The sequence below is a fragment of the Apostichopus japonicus genome, chromosome 2 (assembly GCF_037975245.1).
Source record: "Apostichopus japonicus isolate 1M-3 chromosome 2, ASM3797524v1, whole genome shotgun sequence".
NCBI lineage: Eukaryota > Metazoa > Echinodermata > Holothuroidea > Aspidochirotida > Stichopodidae > Apostichopus > Apostichopus japonicus.
Window position 1 is genome coordinate 10,200,469 of NC_092562.1, and position 24,890 is coordinate 10,225,358.

A 24,890-nucleotide genomic window follows, 5' to 3' on the forward strand; every position below is an offset into this window, starting at 1 on the left:
GAAGGGGGCGACCGCCCCCCCCGAGCAAATTTTCTTTATGATATCGCTAGTTATTTTCAAAACAGAAAATGCTTAGATGCAACTTACAAGGCCTGGGAAGTGTCATTTCCAGCGATCTGGGATGCATTTTCGGCCAAAATGTTCTTGTACGCTTCGCGCGAACTCATGGGGGCACTACGCTTAGGTAGTTTGCCTACAGACTTCGCCCCTCCCTTGGCAAAATACTCGATACACGATTTGTAAAACAAAGAACAGATATAACACCATATCAGTCTCAAAACTGTCGATGTGTGTAGTCAAAGGCGTAGGAGCCCAATTAGATTTTTGGGCTGTAACGGCAGCAAAATATAACCAAAGTTTTTCGCGCGCTCCGCGCGTTCAACATGTTTATGTCAATATGATATAAGCAAGCATCGGTTATTACATCCAGTGGCAGAGAAACAGGGGGGTTGGGGGTTTTAACCCCCCACTTTTTGAAGAGGGGGGGGGGTTGGCCCACACAATCAACCCCCTAGTTTTTGCCAGTAATGTTCTGTTATAGCCTATGTTATGTGCTCCAAATGGCATAATAAATCAAATTATTAAATTTGAAATTGTTAAAGTCATTTCAACCTTTTACCTAGTAGGCTACATCAACAATTAACGACCGAAAACCGAGTTAGAATTGACCCACACATTATTTCTAGCCCCTTTCCCCACCTTGCGCATTGGAACTTGTAGCTCATAGCGCTAACTTCACCCCACAACAGACATACACAAAATAACGTTTTGTTGCTGTTGAATAGCTTTGGAACTGTATACACTTGCCAACTTCAACGAGGTGAAGGAAGGAAAAGAAAAAGAAGAAAGAGAGAAAAGGAGAAAAGGATGGAGTAGAAAATACGGCAAGAAAACGGGAAGAGAAAGAGGAATAGTGACAGAATAATTCGAATTTGTAAAGCAAACAGCAGACATCACATCCTATCTGTGAGCATGAAAATGGCGTTCCACGATAAACAGCCTCCAAACCATGGGCGCAGATCCTGGTGAGGACAGCAGGATGTGTCCCCACCAATTTGTCTTGACCAACAGCTGCATTTCAAGTTCCCCTGTATTGAACTTTGGCGCAGTTTGATCCAGCATTGTGCAAATGACATGCAGCAGTTCTCATTTTATTGTATTTTATCCACAGTTGTTAAATATAGGACGGAAATCGCATTTGCGGCAGTCTATATTTGTTTTCTGGGAGAGGACCCCAGACCCATCATATACAAAAGTCTACTTGGATTATTTGTCCCCTGATTCATTTTCTGCAGACGCCCATGTAGTATTCTCCAAACTAAATTTCTAAGCCATGAGATCTAAAACTTAAGGAGGTTTAGGAGCATCATTAGGTCTGGGAAGTGTTATTTCCGGCGATCTGGGAGGTATATTTGCCCAAAAAATCGTACGCTACGCGCGAACCCATGGTCGCGCTCCGCTTAGATAGTGTCATAGAACAAACACGCGTCTCCACCATTATCCAAGACTGATCTGCGCCCATGCTCAAAACTGTCGATGTGTGTAGGGTTCGGTTTCGGAAATATCTGGTATATTTTTATTTCCTTCAACGAAATTTTTTAGTAGCCGTCTGAATTTTCGAAAATTCCCTAACCAACATTCTTCATCATACTTTATCATACACTCGTGCAATTTTGACCCGTCTGTTAGGGTTTGAAGGAGGTTTTTCTATATAGGTTGTCCGTAGATGATATTTTGTGCAACATTATGGGTATGTTTTGAAGTGAATTTATTCACGAGAATTGTGAATTTTCAAATTCTGAACAGTGGGCTGACGGATATTGTGGGCCGCGATGAAGAATCACCTACAAAAGCAATGATCCACAGGATATGTGATGAAGTCGAACATGATGTGTGACTGGTGACAATCTTCAAAAAGGTTATAGATGAGAAAAAAGTATTTGGAAAAAACTTGTTTCTCAAGCAAAAGTGTACATATGGTTGGTCAGTTTCAAGCCCGAGAAGTGCCATTTCCGGTGATCTGGGGGTACCAAAACCAGAAATTTGCTTGTACGCTGCGCGCCAACCAATGGTGGCGCTCCGCTTAGATAGTAATACGCGCACTCAGGGTTAGAAAATCCTGCATACGCCCCTCGTTAAATGCAGCTTTTCAAGGCCTGGGCAGTGCCATTTACTGCAATCTGGGAGGCAATATTTGCCAAAAAATTAGATAGTGAGCCAGCAGTTATGACTTTTTATTTCATCAATGGCCTGCAACCCCCCACTTCTGACAAGAAATCTCCGCCACTGATTACATCGCATGCCATCGTGTACCGTACGGTCCGTAAAAGTTGCGCAGTATACCACCGGATGCTAATGTAAACAACGAAATGTCTTATGTAGATGGAGAAAAAGCATGGGGGTCCAATTATGTCAAACTCTCTTTTACATTAGTAGTGGCGAATTAGTTGGACAAGCTTAGAACTTTATTTTAACTACCAAGGAGATCATTTTTAAACCATTCACTCCTTAAGCTACATCATTGCAATTAATTTTTCTTTCAGTAGGTGCCCGAAAAATTCTCAGCATATTGCCCGAATTTTCAGGGAAAACAAATTTGGTTGGGGGGGGGGGGGGTTGTAGCCCCGCCTCCTACGCCATTGCGTGTAGTGTTCGGTTTCGAAATATCTGAAATCTGATATCGGAAATATCTGCTATTTTTCATTACCTTCAACCAAGTTTATAATAACCGTTATAAGAGGTTTTAATGTTTGTACACCAATAAATTAACTGTGTCTGGATTTTCAAAAATTTCCTGACCAACATTCTGAACAAATAATGGGCTTAAAACCTTGAAAAGTGGGGCTTTCGGGTATTGTGGGCCGCGACGTAGAATCACCTATACAAAATCAATGATCCACAGGATATGCGATGAGGTCGAACATGATGTGTGACTGGTGACAATCTTCAAAAAGGTTATGGATGAAAACAAAACTTTTGGGAAATGGTTCTCAGGTAAAAGTGTACATCTAGTTGGTCATTTTCAAGCCCGAGAAGTGCCATTTCCGGTGATCTGGGGGTTATCAAAACCAGAAATTTTCTTGTACGCTCCGCGCCAACCAATGGTGGCGCTCCGCTTAGATAGTAATTCGCGCCCCCCCCCCCGGGTTAGAAAATCCTGGATGCGCCCCTGGCAATGATGTACCATATACAACCCATTCATGTGATGCAAAACTACTAAAACTATATGCTTGGTCTGCACTTTTAAACAGTTCCAGATAGGATGTCGTAAAGCCTTTACGGTTCAAAGTAACAGTTTTTGTTTATTGTGAAGATTAAATACACACGTCTACACGTTAGACAGTTAGTGCGCTTAATGCTGAAAAAGTTGGGTGTAACAACATCCTAGAATTTGTTTTAATATTTAAATGTTACTGGAAGTAAGATTCAATAATCCACGCTTTTTGTCTTGTAAGGCTTAGAACATCAGAACATTTATTGAAAATTCTTTTCGCAGAAGAAGGCTAAAACCTAACAGAATCGGTTGATTAAATTAGATTCTTCAACTCGCAAATGAAACTTTTCTCGATCTTAGCTGCGGGTGACCACATCTTTTTATTTCGGTTAAAAATGCTTTTCATCTTTTAGATAGATGACCTTTCATGACATTGAGGTAAAGCTTGTTTAAGCATGTTATCAGTTACTGTCATCGTTTGTTTTGCCTTTATATGAAAGAGCATAATTTAAAGTACAAATTGTGTGAAAATAGGGAGGATCGAAGGTGATATAAACCCTTTTAGAAAATCTTTGGTTAAATGTTGATATTACTCCGAGCGAGCAGATGGAAGGGTGGGAATTCAGTATGCTAAACTAAACTTGCTCCTCTTCTAGCTCAAAATCTAAACGGTTATGATGTGGAAGTTTGCAAGCGCCATGATAGACCAAGATCTCAGTTATCATGTGGTGGGTAGGATATGCCAGTTGAAAACTTCTATCTATGCATTGGCAGGTCTTGAAAGTGACGAGTTTAGTGTATAAGTCAATAGAACAATTAATTCTGGTGCGAGACCTATAGACCAATCGAACGCTTTCCGGACTAGTGCAGAGCGTCTCGGAGTTGCCAGTTGAACGCACTTAATAGCTTAGCATCCTAAACGTCAACAGGAAGTTGTTACCATAGCAGATAGCGTAGAGCAATATAGACCGCAGAGATGTTATGAAATTGAAATGACGAATAAAACAAAACGTTCTGCTTTATGGTATATACTGTTGTTTATTAGACTGATGTCTTGTCATGTACCACACAACACATTCATTGCTAAACATCTACAGGAAGTTGTTACGAAAGTAAATGTTCATTCTCGGTTTTAATGATGTCCAGGTGTACCCACATGTTATATCTTTATTCAGCTACAGAGCTATATATAACAGGTTAATGCTTATACAGATGAAGCTGCGTAAACTTACAGGCCATTAGTAACACCCGCAAATAAGCTAGAAAAAGCCAAACGAATTGTCACTGATGTTCACACTTCAGCAAGCATTGTAATTCCACATACCAAGTATTTTTGCTTCATTGAGATATTTTCTAAACACCCCCTCAAAAATATCCGGGAATATATTGGAGGGCCGTGAAACCCTGCAGAAGACTACTTTTCCAAACTTCTAGCAAGTTTAGAACACTAGCATTGTGGCCATTACTGCTGACCTTTCAAATGTGTATGCGTGGTTGTAGAATATAGAATGTATACCCCCAAAAACGCCGGTATATATTTTTTTTCGTTTTACATGGGAGATTTTGTCTTCACCAAGATTGGTCGAGATGAAAAAAAAAAAAAAACTGCTGATGTTTATTTTATAAAGAAGACATAGTAAGTGCCCAACTTTTTTTCAAGATTGTAGCTTTCAGTTCGTTTTCTGCAGACAGAGTCGTTTCACTGTTTTGTTGTTCGGTCATGGTCATCTAGCGGACCCCTTAACATTCCTCACCGTTTGCATCTTCAAAGAAAGAAAGAAAAAAAAAACATACCAACAAACTTACCAACACAGACAGTTATGATTTTTTATTCTGGTCGTCAGAACACCAATAAACTGAATACAGCTACGAGAATCACTGGCGTGCACAGGTTTTCAAAAAAAGGGTGGGGGAGGGGTGGGGGGGAGAATGAGTTGGAATCCAAAATTCGCCTCGACTGATTCAGGCAGGGTCTGAACATTACAATAAGTACCAGAGGAGAATGAGGGATTTATGGTATTGGGGTATGTGTGTTTGAGAGGAGGCATCATATGTATATTTAGACCATAAATTAGCTGTATATAGCCCTGAACACAAGGTTCTGCTAATAAGGTTTGATTTTTTTTGGGGGGGGGGAAGGGTGGGGTGTACACCCGCAAATTCTTGAACGTTTCCCCCAGACTGACTATAGAAGGTGTGGCCATGAATCGAGTCATGCACGCCACTAAATGAGAAAACTACCAACGTAAACACAGTTTTATACAACAAAGATAGACTATATGGTAGTGATGTTCTTACCTGGCAATGTTACATCATCGTGATATTCTTCACGAAAGGTCGTACCAATTTTGCCCTCAATTAAAAGGTTAATTTCGTCGCAAAAGTTGAAGGTAGAGGCTGGAAACGTGTAGCTCCACGGCTCTATAAAAAAAAATACGAAGATTTCATCGTTAAAACCCAGATAAGCGAAAAGACAGACCAGCGGTGACACCCATGCACCATGCAGCCCCCTACATGGGTGTCACCGCTGGACTGTCTTCGAGAGAGTCAGGTCCCCCACCGTCCCCTTGGCAATGGGACAATTATCTCACATGGATCCTGTTCGGAAGACTACACTCTTAAATGCACGGCTACATTCATGGGGGGGGGGGGGAGGGTTGGTAAGTCTGGTGGACGGAAATAATTTCCTGACCTGATTTGTCCCTTTACCATACAATGCCATCCACACCCTAATCGTTGACCCTGAACCCAAATGGATTTGGTCCCCCCCCCCCCAAAGAAAAACAAATGTGACCCAAAATTTGTTGTGACCCAAACAGTGCTTGTGACCAAAAATTGCTTGTGACCCGAAATTTGTTTGTACTACAAATTTTGTGGACAAAAATTCTTTGGACCAAACTTTGGGACCAAAAAAGAATACTGCAAGCGGCGCGACTTGTTGTTGTATATTTGCAAGAATCAGATATAAACATGAAGATCAAACGGTACATACATACGGTAAGAGAAAAAGCCAGTAAAATGTATCAGTATATTAAGTTGTACTTAACTTGGAGGTATATAAAGAAAATTCAAAAATGACATACATCGATGACCATGAATGATACAAGACTATAAACCCCCCAAAACAGCCTTAAAAATTATGGTCCGATAAAAATTAGGACCCTAACAATTTTCAGGTTTCCGGCCAGTGGCGTCTGCACGATTTCATGGGTGGTGGGGCCAAGTACCCAATTCCCCCGACTGGCATCCCTTCCCCCTTCCCCACCACTTACTTAATTTGTTTTCAAATTCCCCCGACTGAGCCCCGAGGTTGAGCGAGGCATGGCTATTGCCCCCATTTGCGCAGGCCACTGCCCCCCCCCTCAAATAAATGGTAGGCCTACAAAATAGTTTTGGTCTAAATCTAAACACATTTTATTCGAAAATTGAATTGGCCAAAAACGATTTTGGTCCCAAAATATTTCGGGTCACAAGCACTGATTGGGTCATAACAAACTTTGGGTCACATTTTTTTTTCGTGAACAAAATTTTGGTCTCAAATAATTTGGTCCGAAAAAAAAGTCCCCCAAAAAATTTGGTCAAAAAATATTGGGGTCACAAAACTACTTTTCTTGGTACAAACACAATTTGGGATGAAATAAAAATGCTCCGAATTGTTTTTCTTTTTGTCGGAACGTAGAGACGTCGCAACATAGAGACGTCGGAACAAAGGGATGTCACCGATTTTAGATCAAACTTAGAGAGTAGCAATAACCACTGGGCGACATTACTTACCTCCGTCATTGTCAGTTCCAGTTAAAGACCCGACAAAAAATTGGACCTCGTCAAAATTTTCACCCTCAGGAGCTACGAAAGATGATACAAAAAATTAAATCAGCACTTTTACAAACTTAAATTTAATGCCAACTCACATAATTCGGTATAGATTTTTTCTACCAATTCGTAATCCTTAAGATATCACACAAGTACATATATTAACATTGACGGTGTAGGGTTTTTTTTCCAACCTTCAAATTTCGTGATATTTTGTAAATGCATCTGGCAACCGTAGAGTGAATGATTCCGTCAGGGCACTGTATCTATTTTCCCCTCTATAATATTTCAATCATATATCCACAGAGTAAAATGAATATTTCTACGAAATACTAGGATCAATATTAGATGAAATTACAGATACAGAGAACGTTGACAGCTTAACAAACATTCCAGATTTATCAGGGATAATCACAATCAAGAAGAACACTATTCATATATAACCTCATTCAAACTTTTGAAGAGCATTTGCCCAGATGGCATCACAGGTCACCAGCATCCTGGAGTAGTTGAAGGTTTAGCCAGTCAAAGTACTAGTTACATTCAATCGACCATATCTTGAGTTAGGAACACGATATTGATATGGGAATTTTCAACTCACCGTGCCGAAGGAATATTTGTTTATCTTCCATGTAAGCTTTTACATTGTGTGACGACAGATATCTATTTAAAGTTAATACTCCTCAGTATCCCAGTTAACACTCCTCAGTATCTATATATTATTTGGGAATATCAGAATCTCTGGGACAGTAATTCTGAGAACATTCATTCATACTCCGCATGTTCATGTTCATACTTAGCATGTTCGGTTATGATGGGGGGGGGGGGGCAATACTAAAATGACCTTTATGAATACTTTCAAGTTCTGTGCTTTTTTTTTTTTGGCCTTCGTAGCGCGAGTCAGTGATGAATAAATATCACGTATTTTGAAAAAGCTACGCGGGTATATTCTTAATCTACGTCTTTCTGAGAAGAAGAAGAAGAAGAAGCCAGGAATTCTTTGAACTGCCATCCTTTCTCTGTTAAATCAGTCAAATGTTGTTTTGATTTAACTTCTGATATCCTGTGTCTGAAGATTGGCAGACGTTATGAAGAGAATCGTGTAAAATATCACCTGTTTTCTGGTAAATCACCGTGACTGTGCAGTGGTTAAACTTTTCAACCCACACGTGCACGTAGTATCGCGATTGTCTGTGCTTCCCGAATTCCAAGAAAACAACGATTGTTTGATTGTTGCTACAATGTCAAAAGGTCAAGCAGCTGCGCAAGATGCAACGTCAGAGTTAATAAAAAAAAAGGAAAAAAAAGGGGGAAATCACTAAAATGTGGACGGTTCATTTGTTTACTAGGAAAATAAAAGACAGGTAAATGTTTGGTTTTGTTGTTGTCATATTTCTTTTAAATACTTTTAATTTGATGATCTGTAGAGTTCGAGTTGAGTTAAAAGCGTTTCCTAATTATGAGTCTACCGTTTCTTTGAAAACCTGTTTATTCCCCAAATTTAAAAATAAAGTGACCGTAAATAACTTGATTTTTGGCGAACAACCTTGATTATCGGTAGCAGAACCTGGACTACCGGTGAAAATCCAAGATTATCGGTCGAAAAACCAGAAATTCATAAAAAAGTTTGGATTATCAGTTGATAATCCAACCTTTATGCATGGATTTCATATTTTTTTGTTGATATATCGATCGATAAACCTGATTATCGGTCGAAAAACCTGGATTATCGGTTAATATTCCAGAATGGAACAGAAAAGAACAGAGCAGAATAGAAAAGAACAGAACAGAAAAGAACAGAACAGAATAGAACAGAATAAAACAGAATAGAAAATAATAGAACAGAATAGAACAGAACAGAATAGAACAAAACAGAATAGAACAGAAAAGAATAGAAAAGAACAGAACAGAATAAAACAGAATAGAAAATAATAGAATAGAACAGAATAGAATAGAATAGAAAATAATAGAATAGAACAGAATAGAAAAGAACAGAACAGAACAGAATAGAAAAGAAAAGAAAAGAACAGAACAGAACAGAAAAGGACAGAACAGAATAAAACAGAATAGAAAATATAGAATAGAACAGAATAGAACAGAACAGAATAGAAAAGAGTAGGATAAAATAGAAACGAATAGAACAGAAAAGAACAGAAAAGAACAGAACAGAATAGAAAATAATAGAATAGAACAGAAAATAATAGAACAGAATAGAATAGAACAGAATAGAATAGAACAGAATAGAATAGAGTAGGATAGAATAGAAACGAATAAAACAGAACAGAACAGAAGAGAACAGAAAATAATAGAATAGAATAGAAAATAATAGAATAGAACAGAATAGAACAGAATAAAATAGTAATGTTATAAAATAAAAAATAAAAACTTCGAGAAATAGAAATATTACAAAAGTACCTTGCAGAAATAAGCATTGATACATTATCAGCCAGTTTTTTTTCATTATTTTATCTTTTATTTAAAGGTATATTTCCAGTAACTTCATCCGGTACTAGATACAGCACAGACATTTCTTCAAAAAATTTGCAGCCAATCCTAGAAAGAAACAGACTTCTACATATTCTTCAAAAGCATATTTAATTAGAAACATCGTTTTTAATACTTAAAATGATTTATTCCCTTGGTTAATCTTTTAAAGGGTGTGAAGACTCGCGCAAAAAGAAACGTCTAATGCCGGTAATCTGACCTAGTTTCGAATGAGGTGTAACAGAAGTGTTAGACACCACCATCGATCCCAGAAAATACACACACAGCTTGCTACCGCCGGTAATTAGACACTAGTGTACAGTCAGTACATACAGCTGCGGTCAATACCCACAGCACAGTGTACAAACGATACAGCGATGGACATCTCAGGTCCAGCTAAAGATAACAATTAAGGTATCACGTTTCATTCTGTCTGCATTTTGTAATGACAAGAGAAAAACTTCACTTGCAAAGCAACAGAAAGTTAACTTTTTCAAATGGCCGCACGCGGTTTGGGGCGAGTCTTCAATGCCTTTAAAATGATTTATTCCCTCAGTTAATCTTTTAAGCTATCTCAATCAAGTAATCAATAAACCAAACCACCCCCAACCCCCCCCCCCAAAAAAAAACAAAAAAAAACACAGTACCAAACTTGATTCCAGATCAACTACTTTCAACTCATGGCTTACCAAATGGTAAAAACACAACGGCATTTATTCATGCAGGTCTTCTTCTTTTTAAATGTTCCAAAAGCATGTAACATCCAGGAATCGTACAGGCATATTGTTAAGTTTGGGCAGTGCGTCTCCTGAATTTGAGATTATATTTATATTTAGTATATATGAATGCCAACCTTCCTAACTATAGCTAAATTAAGGGAAATACATTGAAAACTGCCGTTATATCATGCAAAACTCATACTGTACTATAGAATTTTCTTTTGAGGCTTACCGTGAAACTCAAATAACCACTCATTGTTTACGAAGGTAATGTCTCTAACTTCATCTCCGTGAGCATGGTGGTCGTGGTCGTGGTCGTGGTCGTGGTCGTGGTCTTCAGAGTCTCCATGGTGACAAAAAGCGCAAGTCGCCACCAACAGCAGGAGAGTAACACAACGCATCATGGTCATCAGTAATTGTACAGTATCTATAAATGGGAAAGATTCACAAAAGGTATGATACCAGACGAAGATAGTAATCGAACCCTGGACCTTCGTGACAGAGACCCATATGTCCATACCACTCAGCCACGGTAATTGTGCTGATGGGCCCCGAAGGACAAAACCGGCCGTGAAGTGGATTTTCTTCTGGTGTGGGGATCTTTATTAATTTATTATGCATTTGTCATACCACTTGCTACACCTTCATTTCATAAATTACGGCTTAGCTTGCCTATAAAAAATAGTGGTAATTCGTTATACATTGTCAGTTTCAAAAGCACCAGGGCGTACTTCGTACCCGTAGCGTAGCCAGGATTTTTTCAATGGGGGGGGGGCGCTGGGAGGGGCTGAAAATTTCGTGGGAGGCCGTCTTGTTACTATCTTAGCAGAGCGCCACCATGAGTTGGCGCGCAGCGCACAACAGTTTCTGAGCTAAAAAGGCCTCCTAGATCGTTGGAAATGACACTTCCCAGGCCTTGTAAGCTGCTGTAAAGTTTTCTCAACATCCTTTATTTTGAGATCCCATGTCTTGATATGGTCATCAAATAGTTTAGTGAAATAGAAAGAAAAAAGAGTCTGGTAAGTTACTTTTGAAATACCATGACATATCTTTTGTGAGTTAGACACCGGCATTGACATTTTCGACAAATCTGCAAATTGCGCGTAGAAAATAAGGACAGATTGACTGGGCGTTCAGGCAAGTAACATACTGAAATGACCGAACTATATGTAAAACTGACATCAAAGATAGGGTCTGAAATATTATTAGGGTGATAGACTGATTGACCGGTATTTCTCAGCGATAGTATTGTCTTGCATTTTTTTTAGCGGTTTTAAGAGCATCAGGGCACGTCCCAGAAGTGAAAACCCGATTAAAACTTAACAGAGTATCGAGGCAATGACGCGAGCAATGATGCGAGAAACCTGTATGATGTCAGCATTTTTTTAACTTTTAATATCTTCTTTGGCATTCCAGTACCTGGAAATTACCTTTCTATAATGGTATAGTATAGCTTGTTTGATCAGTTAATGTGCACTGGTAACATGATCCTGGTTGGCTGTTTGTATTAGTATTTATTCAGGCGCGTATAGAGAGGGATTTTCGAAGGGAGGGGCGAACCTGTAGGCAAATTATCAGAGCCGTAGATTCGGCATTGGAAACTATCTAAGCGAAGCGCCATCATAAGTTGGCGCGAAACAAACCAGAAAATTTCCAGATCGCTGGAAATGGCACTTCCCAGGCATTGCAAGTTGCATCTAAGCATTTTCTATTTTGATATTACTAGTGATATCATAAAAACGTACACAAATATATGCTCATGGGGGGGGGGGGAGCGGTCTCCCCCTTCGCCCCTGGCTACGCGCCTGTATTTATTAGAGCAGGAATTATGATTCGAAGGTCGTTAACATTCGTTTTCAGTACGGTGCGACTACTGTAGATGTCTTCTCGGCCTATGCGCTATGTCACGTCAGGTTGTTTCAGCAACTATAGCATACTGCCGGTCCGCGGTCGAAGGGTCGTTTCATGAGTGGTCATCATGGAGATTCGAGACCACTCAGACTAATGATATATTTTTCACACATGTAATTTTTTTTTGACACCCAAAATCCCATGGGGGGCGACTGGGGGCCGACAAGCTTTCATGGGGGCTTTCACCCCCACACCCCCCGTAACTACGTCACTGCTCGGTGCAATCACAAAACGTGCTTAATACGCTCTCATTGACAGTGGTAGAAAGCTATTAATATATATATATATATATATATATATATATATTATATATCTATATCTATATTTTATATATCTATATTTTTTATATCTAATACGCTCTCATTGACAGTGGTAGAAAGCTTTTAATATATATATATATATATATATATATACATATCTATATTTATATATATAATATATCTATATAATATATCTTTATATATAAACAGGGTTATAGCCACGCCGACCGGCGGCGGCCGGTGGTAACCGCCACTCACGCCTGCCGGCCGGCATTGAGTGAATAAACAGTCCACCGGCCGGCACAAAAAAATAGTAAAATGCTTGTGAAATACAACAAAAGTAACAAATTTATCTTTCCCTTGCCGTAAAACATGATAATAACGTCACCTTTTTCTGTTATTTACCAATTGTAAATCTGAAAAGTAGCAAAAATCACCCTTAAGCGGGCCCCTGGACCCCCGGCCGTGAGATGCGACGCTTCGCAAATTTATTTAACCAGCACTCACAATCTCCTAGCTATAACCCTGTACATATATATATATATATATATCTATATATATATATATCTATATCTATATCTATATATATATATATATATATATATATATATATATATATATATATATATATGAAATATAAAGTACAAGATGTAATACAATAACAGTATGGCGTTAGATAAATATTGCTGGAATAAGTACTAAATAAACCATGACTTTTTATACAGAAAGCGGAAAAATAAGGAACTAAGTATAGGAAGAACGGATTGCATATCTAGAACATTTCTGGGAACCAAATCTAAAACCACTGCACCATTGGGCTTAAACATCAGAAACCACCTGCCTTCGCGCATAAACCAAAAGCAATTCCGGAATCGGATTAAAATAACCCGACACGGATATAAAATAACACAATTATCAAAAACTGCTGCCAATCTAACAAACCTGCAGTATGCCTCTTTTGACTCACTGCCATACCGACCCTCTTCTCCTATAACACAAAATTCAATTCCAGCTACTCCTTGCCATTTTCGGCAATCATGCACTGAAGAATAGCTAGCTATGCTCGAAAGCTCTGCAAAACCCTAACATTGGCAGTTTTACTTCCAATCACTCAATGCATATATACATACAGCTTACATGTAAATATGGCACAAAATAATACATACCTCTTATCAGGAAGCGAAGTACTCAGCAACTGAGCTAGACAGCTTCCGCGATTGTTCAACAAAACTACAAAAAGGCAAGTATAATTGTGATAGATGACCTTTAGCAAGCGCGGTCGGTATCGACCACGGTAGCTGATAAAACCATCACAACGATTACATACGGAAGAGTCAAACGTTTCAAAAGTAAAATACATTAAATATATAGACATATTAATATGATGTAATCGTTGAATATAATTTAATCTGGCACTCTCACTCCACAGTAGGAAAACGTGCCAACAATGGAGGGTCATGTCACATGCTCCCAGTTGCTACTAACAGTTCAGTTCGAGGAAACGATAGGCGTTCCGTAGACAAGAAAATATACCGGACGTTTGCGGTAAAATTATTAATAATAAAATAATATATAGGATAGGTTTGGACGATAACAATGTAAATGTAATGTAATCACTTAATAATGCGCAATAAATTCAGTGCGGAAGTCTTGTTCAAAGGCGCAGATGAAAATATTTATAAAACAGAAATGTCTTCAACTGGGATTTGCAACATTTAAATGAGGTGGCTTTCCTGATGTTGTTCCACAATGTAGGGCAGCGATTACGAAAGCCTTGGAACCAAATAAGGAAAGTCTGGCCTCTGGAACTTTAAGAAGTGCCTGGTTAGAGGTCCTCAAGTCACGGGATGGTTGATTTTAGCTCAATAAGTTCTTCAGGTAATCCGGGCCATTCCATTCAAACACTTGTAGGTGAGAAGCAGCAGCTTAAATTCATTGCGGGCAGATATTGGCAACCAATTAAGGTCTTCAAGCACTGGTGTTATATAACTTAGCTTAGGAGTTGTTGTCACTATTCGTGAGGCGGTTTTATGAATTCGTCGCTTCCCGGCCTTTTGGCTAAGATCATTTGTAGTATCTGTTCCCTTTCGAGGGGAATGGTGATGCACACCCGACGATGATCACACAATCACAGTCCCGAGGGGACTGGGGTTGAGAGCGGATCAGTCGTTCGGTAGTTTGGTTTTCGTGCCCAGGTTCTTTCCTGGGCGACTTTTTCTTAAAAAGTATGAATTCGTTGCAGATTATTCATTTGTACATTTGTAATTCCATAGAGCACAGAATTACCGTAGTCAAGTCGAGATGTTATCAGGGAGTGCGCCAACTGTTCAGTGGCTTTTCTAGTCAGGTATATCTTCTAATCTTCCTGATGTTGGGCAAATGAAAATAAGTTGATTTACAGATGTGCTTTATGTGTTCATCCATATTGAGTTCAGGATCAATTCTTACTGCAAGATGGCAGACTGATGTTTTATTGACGAAATTTTATGTTGCATTGTGCTACATTGCTATTGTTGTTTACTGCCACAAATCAGGACTTCAGTTTTATCAGTGTTCAGCCTTAGGTGATTGTGGTCATCCATGACTGAATTTAATCTATGCAAGATTGGACCTTTAGTATGACGCCCTCGATAATTGGATCCGTTATTTTGGATTCAATGACGAGGTAAAGCTGAGTGTCATCAGCATACATATGATAGTTTAGCTGATGGGTACGAATGATATCACCTAGTGGAGATGTATATACAGTGAAGATGACTGGTCTCAGTACTGATCCTTGGGGAACTCCACTCAACAGAGGCAGCTTCTCAGATGTTGCTCCATTTACACATACTGACTGAGTTATTTTGGTGAGGTATTACCTAAACTATCCCGCTGATGTCAAACCTGTGTTCGAGGCGATGCAGTTATATTTGATGATTCAAGTGTGAATCAAAACAACCACAGACCCTTGATCTATAGATGTAAGAATATCACTTTTGACACGTAGTAGGGCCAGCGACCTAGGAATTTGAAAGGGGAGCACTTTTTGCGATTGATATGGGGAGGGGTCTAAGGGTAGGTGATGTCCCCCTTCCATTTGAGATAATTTTGAACAATTGAAGGTCCTTAGATGCGATCTGGTACAATGTTTTGCCAGTTTCATCATTCTCATATGATATCATATTATCAGCAGATTTTGTTTCCTGTTTGAATTCTTTTAGATGTTTTTTTACATAATATATCAGAAAGACAAACATAGTGCTGCTTTACAATTTTTCCAGTAGGATGATTCTTGTTTATTGTCCAATGTCTGGAATTAAATACATTTGACGAACTTAATTGATGGACAATATAAACTTTCATATTTGCAATGTATTAGCAGTGTAGTGCGTATCACGTACGATTGCTAGCTTAGCTACATAACATGCTGTTCGTGCAACAACTTAGGACGAATCATAGAAAGGATGAGAACGAACGTTGTCGACGTCGTTGTGCATACGGTTCGTGACATTCCATGAGTGCGGTTAGGTAGGCAATATGTAATTTATTACGCAGTGGCCAACTGTAGGCTTGTAATAGGCTATAATCTAAATTTAGCTAATTGCATCTGTCAAACTAAGTAAGTAGTTGAATCAGTAGGCCTAAATGTTACTACGATTATAATGGAGTTAACAGAGCTGACGCGTATTCAAGATCAAAAGAGCACTGACAAAATACCATGCTAAAAAACAACAGTTTTTAAGCATATTTTTTCGACACTGAAAGGGGGGGGGGGGCAGTCGCTCCTCCTGCTCCCCCTGGCTACGTCCCTGAGTAGGGCTGTCTCAGTGCTGTGGCATAAACGATACGCTGATTGAAATGGTTCTAACAATGTGTTAGTAGAGAGATAGCTGCCATTCGTTCTATCAGTTTTGACACATAGCCCAGATTAGAGACTGGTCTGTAGTTTCCTAGAGTTGGTTTCAGATTATTCTTTTTTATGAACGGAGTGATAATTGCTTCCTTGAGCAAGTCAGGAACAAAACAGTTCTGTAGAGATTTGTTCACGGGTATGGTGAGACAAGGAGTGATGACTTCCAAACAGTCTTTCAGTAGCCATGTTGGAATGGGATCTAGACTACTGGATTTGGTTGGTGACGCTAGACAACATGTCATTGAAGTTTCACTTGAAACCATATCAAATTCTTTGAAAGAGAATGTACAAGGAGGATCCTCATCAAGGTTCAATATAAAACTGAGGGAGATAGTTGACAATTGGGTATGGATCTTGGTTATTTTTTCGCGGAAGAATGTTCCAAACTGGGAAGCCAAATCAAGTGAAGAGGATTGATGAGGAAGAGGCTTTTCCTGTTTTCTTTTGAAAGGTTGATTTCTTATCTTGAACATTTCCTTTTGATTTCCTAATCTTTCCCTTAATTAGCCCGATAAAATGATCCCTTTTGGCAATGGCAAGCAGCTTGGTGACTTCAAGACGAATGTGCTTGTATGCCTCCTTGTGAATGGTCTGTATCGGTTTCCTTTAACGCCTTCCAGCCTTTCGTCTTGCACACCTGACCATTTTGATGTTATCATTTAACCAAGGGGCGTATTTTCGCTTGGCAATTCTGCACTTTTTTTTAACGGTGCATGTTGATCTAAGAGATCAGATAATCCAGTGTTGTAGGTTCCACAGAGATTATTAATTGAGATGTCATTGACCTCTGTTGTTCTTGTAATACACATTGGTGAATTTATAATGTCGCTTCGGAACTGTTTAATATCTATACAACGATATTTGTTGAGATTCACTTTCCGTCTCATGAAAAGCATAATCTACATAGACCCTGGCTGCCAGAGCTTTATAGATTGCTTACCGCGGGCACTCATATCATGTCATAGCTCAGTGGTTAACGCCGGTGCCATTCAATCATAAGGTCCCGAGTTCGAGTCACTCCAAGATTAATGCATGTCGTCCAGTTACAGAGTTGTTGACAATTCATAATCATGGAAATTAAATATGAATCTAAGAGACTGACTTCGGTCACTTCGGGCTTTGATAAGCCAATGGTGGCTTCTTCTCGAGTTCCAGCCCGATAATAACCAAAAAGGAATGAATGTGACATGGAGGACGTTGAAGGCGACTCCGGATTTTGGGGTCCTCACCAAGAAGCAAATAAATTCTAGACGTCAAATGGTACTTTTTGATGCTATATTTTGGCTATAATTAAGATCTATGATTTTGTCTACACGAGAGTTTGTTTTAATGACTACTGCTAAGTTTTTGTATCGGTGGGGGTAAGATAAAGAGGGTGGTTGTAAACCCACCGGCCCCTCTAATATAACGCCAAAAAAAAAAAAAAAAAAACGAAATAATCCCTGCATCCGGACCTGGCGACGTAACACTGCAATGGGAAGTTTTAACTTCATTAATGTGAGCCGCGTAGCAATTTATACTGCGATGTTATGAAATGAAACGAACAGTGAATTCATGTTTTGCGTTATATATAGTAGACACCGTTGTTGATTAGACTAATGCAATGATGTACCATATGCAATATAGATGCGATGCAAAACTACTAAAACTATATGCTTGGGCTGTATTTTGTTCCAGATAGGATGTCGTAAAGTCTTTACGGTTCAAAGTAACAGTTTTTTGTTCATTGTTAAGATTAAATATACACGTTTACAGACTGTTGGACAGTTTGTGCGCTTAATGCTGAAATACATTCCCAAAAAAGTTGGGTGTAACAACATCCTAGAATTTGTTTTAATATTTAAATGTTACTGGAAGTAAGATTCAATAATCCACGTTTTCTGTCTTGTAAGGCTTAGAACATCCGAACATTTATTAAAAATTCTTTTCGCAGAAGAAGACTAAAACCTAATAGAATCGGTTGATTAAATTAGATTCTTCAACACGTAAATGAAAACTTTTCTCGATCTTAGCTGCGGGTGACCACATCTTTTTATTCAGTTAAAAAAAATTAACTGGCTTTTGTTATTTAGATAGATTACCTTCAATGATATTGAAACTTTCAAGAACAGAGAATTCATGACATACAAAAATTACCCCCCCCCCTCTCCTCCCATTGGTATAGAACTGTCATAATGATAATTGGCGTAAAGATGATGACGTCATCCAGGTAGAACGGAAGACATGGAGTGTGGCGCTGCTCGCGTGGCGACACAGCTTGCAGTTTCCTCTCGAATTCCATGTTTCATCGTTCTATCGTCGCTGTTTTATCCACCGAATGCTGTCAATATGTGCTCAATGCAATATGTGCTCAATATGTGCTGTCAATATGTGGATGTATATCGTTTTGTTGGTTGTGATTGTGACTGTTTGTATCGTTTCCCACGGAAATAGCGAGGTTTTTCATAATGGCCACCGGACAGTCTTCTATTACACTCCATCGGAACTTCGCGCAATCGGTACTATATGTGCAGTCGGTACAGGACTACCAGATATGCGATTACCAAAAGAGATGAGGCGACGAAAGCGTGGGAAAGCAGGGGGTGTCAAACGAAGGAATAGTCAGTGTAAGAACCGGCCTTATTTACCCTCAGTCATAATGGGAAATGTTCAATCTCTCAGCAACAAGATGGATGAACTTTGTGCGAGTGTGAGATATTTGTCGGACTTCAGGAATACTTGTATTGTGTCGTTCACAGAGACATGGTTGACAGGTAACCATACCCAGGTGAAAATTCCAGTTAATACCTGTTGAATTGGTTTTAACAGGTACCTGTTGCAACTGGTATTTGGTGACAGGTAATAACAGGTATTAAATGGTATTAACGGGTGTTAACTGGTATTGACAGGTATTAACTGGTATTAACAGGTTTCAACTGTTTTCAACAGGCATAACAGTTTTTAACTGTTATTAACAGGTATTAGCTGGTATTAACAGGTTTCAACTGTTTTCAACAGGTTTCAACAGGCACAACAGCTTTAGCTGGTATTAAGAGGTATTAACTGGTAATAACAAGTTTCAACTCTTTTCAACCGGCATAACAGTTTTTAACTGGTATTAAGAGGTATTAACTGGTAATAACAAGTTTCAACTGTTTTCAACCGGCATAACAGTTTTTAACTGGTATTAACCGGTTTCAACTGTTCTCAACAAGTTTCAACAGGCACAACAGCTTTTAACTGGCATGAACAGGTATTAACTGGTAATAACAGGTTTCAACAGGCGCAACAGCTATTAACTGGTAATAACATACTGTATGAACTGGTTTCAACTGTTTTCAACAGGGGTAACAGGTTTTAACTGGTTCTGTTTTCAACATGTCTTTACTGGTATTGAAAACGTTTGAACAGGTAAGAACATGTATGGAAGGTTTTAAGCTGGTTATAACAGTAGGATTTTCCACAGGTTCAATTGTTTTCAACAAGTTATCTGGTGAAAACAGGTGGCGATGAATTTCAACAGGTTAAAATTACTCTTTACAGTTGCACATGATGTAGGTCTAACACTTAACAAGCAAGTTAAGGCGAGGGAGAACTTCCAGCAGATGGAGTAAAAATCACTGTTAACAAAAATCTGAAAATATCATTTTATTCCAACAAAGTTAAGACAAGTTAATGGATCAAACATGAATGACAAAAGTATAGGACTGCACAATAATGCAAAGTTGAGGGCAATGAAAAAGAAAACATAAATTTGGAGTCTAACAAGAAAGCAAACTTCTGAAGTAAACGCTTTCATATTACACATTAAAAACTTACATATATTATGAAATACCAACTAAATATGTTCATTAAAACAATGATTTCATTTATTGCTGTGGCAATTAAGAAAGGAAACTCTATCTGTTAAAACAATATAAAGGTTAATTTTTATCAATCATTATATCAAAATAAAAGTTACAGCTGAATAGATAAAAGTTATTCAAGAGTTAGCATTACCAAACTATGTAGTCTGCAATTCTGCATGCTAGGCAGACAATAATAATAGCTAGTCAGACAGTAACCTTTTGAAAGGAATTCATTCTTAAATTGGCTACCAATCAGATCTTAAAAAAACAATATTTACCTACAAAGCATGTATTTGTAATGCATATTTATACTGAAAACATATGTGACGACAATATACTGTCTATTCTGGAGTTTGAATAAAAATCTGAATACTGTTTAATGGCATTTGTACATACTGATTACTAGAAATGTTAGTTCTTTAAAAAAAAATAAGGCAAAAGTGGAAAGATGACTTTGCCAAGTAAAAGTCAACATCAGTCTATAATAGTCATGGTTAAACCACTTTCAAGAAAAAAACTGTCCAGAAGATCTCCATTGAAAACTTAAGTTGTAATTGACAGCAAGTTACTTTCCATTTCCTGAATTTAATTAAAAAACTAAATACCATATAATGGCAAACAATAACTGTTTAAAACATAATAATAAGTATGGGTTTAATCCTACTTTGAAAAAAGAACTGTCTGGAAAAATTCCTCTGAAAAGTTAACTTGTCAGTGACAGCAATATGCTGTCAGCTTGAATAAAACTAAAGACTGTTTAATGGTAAGCAATAACCATTGAAAAAAATAATTTGATACTAATGTTTTAAGGCCTTCTTTGTTTTACGATTGACGTCAGCTTCTCGGATATGTATTTGCTGAACCTTGCAACTTCCTCAGTAAACTGCAGCTTTCTTTCAAACGTTCCACGAATTGTGCTGCAAGAAACAAAGCGTATGAACACTTAAGAATTGACTTATCATGATTAACAGTAACAGTGTGGTCCTAAAACTTAACAAACTCTCTTGCATTGCTAGATGAGTGCTTTCATGGAAAGTTAAGGTCAAACTTTCCTATGGTTTAGAATGTCTCACGATATTTATCTCTGTTGGTATCCAACCTGAATGGACTAGCAATCACAGTCTAACCAAGAACATTCTTTTGGTTTAGAATTTGGGTTTGCTCAATCTTTTGGTTGGAAAAACTACACCACTATGGTAGTTTGATTGTAGGCTTCCTGTCAGAACTCAAAGGCAATTAAGAACCAACCAAAATGATATCAGTTGTTAACTCATGATACTGGAATGCATAATCCTACTGATAAATAGTTCTGTCAGTGTTAAAAAATTACTTACTCCTGAAAAACAGCTTATTCAGTCAATTATATTGTACACTTGTGTACTAAGTCATGAGCTTGTAATATAAATGGTAACTTGTTTGAAAGCTTTTCATAATGACTAACCTTCCATAGCATTAACCTTCACGGGAGACAACAGCGGTTTTGCATCTCTCTCACTGTTGAATCTTGTGCAAGCATTCCCAACGACTTTCGTTTTCAAAGTGTTGGTACCCCAAATCAACATCAGTAAAGTCTTCACGAACATAGAGTGTTTCTCTTAACTACAAATGGCCTCCCACTTGTCTTCAGGAAGCCCAAAATCTCCACCAATATTGACCTGTGAACAGAAAATATGATATACCTGTAAGCATATATACAGATATAGCACATGATAACTCACATTATCATAAACATACATTAACATTAAAATTTTATATCAACATATTGGGAGGTAAACATTTAAATCAAGGTCCCTCAAGTTATAAGCCAGGAATAGCAGCTTACCAAATAATTACTAGCTTTGTACTATAACACCAAGTTATTTTTCAAAGCTTGATAACCATGTTTATAATTATCCCAAATCAGTAAAAAATTGGCCAAACTTATGACGCTTGTACGTAAATGATGTACCAGACTGTTTTTTTATATTTTATATAAACAGGTTATGAAAAGTATCTAAATAATATCATTACTCATTTGGGTACAATAGTTAAACTCACCCTTCCATCTTTTTTCTCTATGGCACTTGTTCCTTTGCTTTTTGGACTCTTGGATAAACTCTTAATGTCATCTTACACCATTATGTCTTTAGGCCATATACGTTCTCCTCTTCTGTTGTTGCCTCCACACTGGTGTCGTACATCACAGGAAACCTCACCTGGATATTTGGTTTTTCAATTCTTCCTGGAAAAAGGAAATAGCAAAGCAGCAGTAGCCATCATTTGAAAAAAATGAAATAAAGTTGTCACCACAAAGTGATGTGAGATTTGCTTCCACAATAATCTGAAAAAAAGATTCCCAAAGTCTGAAGCAGACTGTATAAAGCTAAACATTTGAACCAGAGTGTCATCATTGCAACCAGAATCAAATGCCCAGACTACAGAGATAATAAAACATGGGCTAAATCTTTGTCAGTTTGTCTTTCAGTCGTTTTTTTAGTCTTACTAGTAGTAGTACTAAAGTATATAATACCGGTGACTAGCCAACATAATTTGTTCAGCCTACTGTAACAGTAAGTTTGAAGGTCTAGCCTTGTTTTATTCAATATCACATAGCCTACCCATTTAGATTCACATGGGAAATTCAAGAAATCTTTACCAAATGAGTGTAGACCTAAGTTTCAAGTAAACTACACTATTGAAACTCAGTCCCAGCATTTGTTTGGAAATAAATTAGAAGATTATGTGCGACTGTTCAATCTAGCCCAATACACACATAACACATTGTTAATTGGTGTTTAGAATGCACAGTTTAGTGTTGAGAATGCACTGCAGTACTCAATAGAAAACCTAGGCTACTCACTGTTATTGCACTTGTGTATTGCGCAACGCTAGCCTAACAACGGTCACAAGTGCCAGTGGCCTAACAATTAACGTTAGTTTTACCTCCAAGTTTAAGGAACAACAGGTAGGCCGATGGTGGCGGTTAATACTTCCATTCTTCTATAGATCTTCTTGGGTGATTAACAGTTGAAAGTTGCTTAGAGTGATCGTATTAAACCATGCCAAACAATGCTTACGCTGTGCAATGCAAGTTACCGTTGCTCCTCGGTTTCGAAATTGAATATAGTGTTGAAGTCAAAGTTCAACCTCGTACAAAATGTGATTATCGAAAAAATTAAAAAAATTGTCTTTGGCCCCGATTTGAGAGTTTTATGTCACTGAAAATTACAAATATCATTAATTGATATCAAAAATTTAAAACAACAGTAAATAAGAAAGGATTAAATCATAATACAATTTAAACATTAATTATTTTTATCTTGATCTTGACTTGGCAATATGCGTCTTACTTTCTTAGACTATGAATCACTGATCTAAATATAGATGCGAGCTCGTCTCAATCTTTTGATGTATGTGTATGCTACGTATTCATATACTATCTGGAAGAACTCTCTCATAAATTTAATATGTGAATTTTTCATTTTACCTTAATGTACCAAATAGAATAAACAATTCAGTGATCAGACATATGTTATACCACATCTTTGCAGTGGCAAAGCCAGTGAGGGTGGGGAAGGGGGAGGGGGGCAGGGGAAAGAGTACCTTCACAAAAAAAAATTTGGGGACGTGATGTCCGACGGTGAAAAAAAAACGAAGGGAGCAAAAAAAGGAAATAATTGCATCATTTTGCATATAAGCACTTTTTGAGAAACAAAAATTTTCAAGCCCCCCTCCCCTCATAAACCTTCCCTGACAACGGTGATCCACCATTATGTGCCTTAAAGTGGAGACAAAAATTTGAACCAACTGGTACCTTTTGAATGCAACTGGTGTAACAGGTACCTGTTACACCAGTTGTTTTCAACAGGTACCTGTTAAACCAGTTGTTTTCAACAGGTACCTGTTAAACCAGTTGTTTTCAACAGGTACCTGTTAAACCAGTTGTTTTCAACAGGTACCTATTAAACCAGTTGTTTTCAACAGGTACCTGTTAAACCAGTTGTTTTCAACAGGTTCCTGTTTAACTAGTTGTTTTCAACAGGTACCTGTTAAACCAGTTGTTTTCAATAGGTACCTGTTAAACCAGTTGTTTTCAACAGGTACCTGTTAAACCAGTTGTTTTCAACAGGTATTTTACCTGTTGAAAGCAACTGGTTTAACAGGTACCTGTTAAAACCAATTGGTACCTGTTACTGCTTACAGGTAATTTACCTGTTGCAACAGGCAATTAACTGGTATAAACTGGTTTTGGTCACAATACCTGTTAAAACCAATTGTCGTTAACAGGTACCTGTTAGTCCCTGTTGGTTCCGGTTAAAACCAATTGAAATTGTAACAGGTATTAACAGGAATTTTCTCCTGGGTAGTGACGATCATGTTAACATCGACGGATTCCAACTGGTACGTGGTGACAGGGATTTGGAAGCGGCTGGTAAACGCAATGGGGGAGATGTGTGTGTTTACGTCAACCAGAAGTGGTGTCACCCGAATAATGTGTACAGAAAGGACTATGTTTGCACCCCCCACCTGGAAATGTTAACTGTTTCTGTACGACCATTTTATCTACCGCGGGAGTTCTCACACGTTTTAGTCTGTACTGTTTACATACCGGACAAGTCCGTTGCCAAGGCGGGTAGTGCTGAGTTGATTAAGGCCATTCAAGATTTGGAAGCTAAAGCCCCTGATGCCCTTGTTGTGGTTAATGGAGATTTCAACCATGGATCAATGAAACACCCGGGATTACGGTTTTATCAACACGTCAATTGTCCAACACGGGGGGAATCGACT

General features: G+C 38.2%; 1 protein-coding gene and 2 long non-coding RNA genes across 4 annotated transcripts; 1 reads left to right on the forward strand and 2 right to left on the reverse strand.

Moving 5' to 3' along the window:
• Positions 1–4,804: 4,804 nt before the first annotated feature.
• On the reverse strand, positions 4,805–13,721 carry LOC139977418 (uncharacterized). 2 transcript variants are annotated; one of them, XM_071986745.1, is made up of 5 exons: positions 13,568–13,721; positions 10,463–10,657; positions 6,989–7,060; positions 5,513–5,635; positions 4,805–4,977 (listed from the first exon to the last, which is right to left on the reverse strand). In XM_071986745.1, the coding sequence occupies exons 2-5, from the start codon at positions 10,638–10,640 to the stop codon at positions 4,955–4,957; spliced, it is 396 nt and encodes a 131-aa protein (XP_071842846.1). In that variant the 5' UTR covers positions 10,641–10,657; positions 13,568–13,721; the 3' UTR covers positions 4,805–4,954. The 2 variants fall into 2 exon arrangements, with proteins under 2 accessions (XP_071842846.1, XP_071842839.1); XM_071986738.1 differs by lacking the exon at positions 13,568–13,721 and adding an exon at positions 13,344–13,389.
• A 5,327-nt stretch (positions 13,722–19,048) lies between these two features.
• LOC139977445 (uncharacterized) lies at positions 19,049–20,656 on the forward strand. Its single transcript, XR_011796542.1, has 2 exons — positions 19,049–19,293; positions 19,559–20,656. It is a non-coding gene; the product is annotated as an uncharacterized lncRNA (long non-coding RNA).
• Positions 20,657–20,865: 209 nt separating this feature from the next.
• On the reverse strand, positions 20,866–23,202 carry LOC139977440 (uncharacterized). The gene is made up of 4 exons (XR_011796541.1): positions 23,046–23,202; positions 22,161–22,344; positions 21,565–21,778; positions 20,866–21,040 (listed from the first exon to the last, which is right to left on the reverse strand). It is a non-coding gene; the product is annotated as an uncharacterized lncRNA (long non-coding RNA).
• Positions 23,203–24,890: the final 1,688 nt, after the last annotated feature.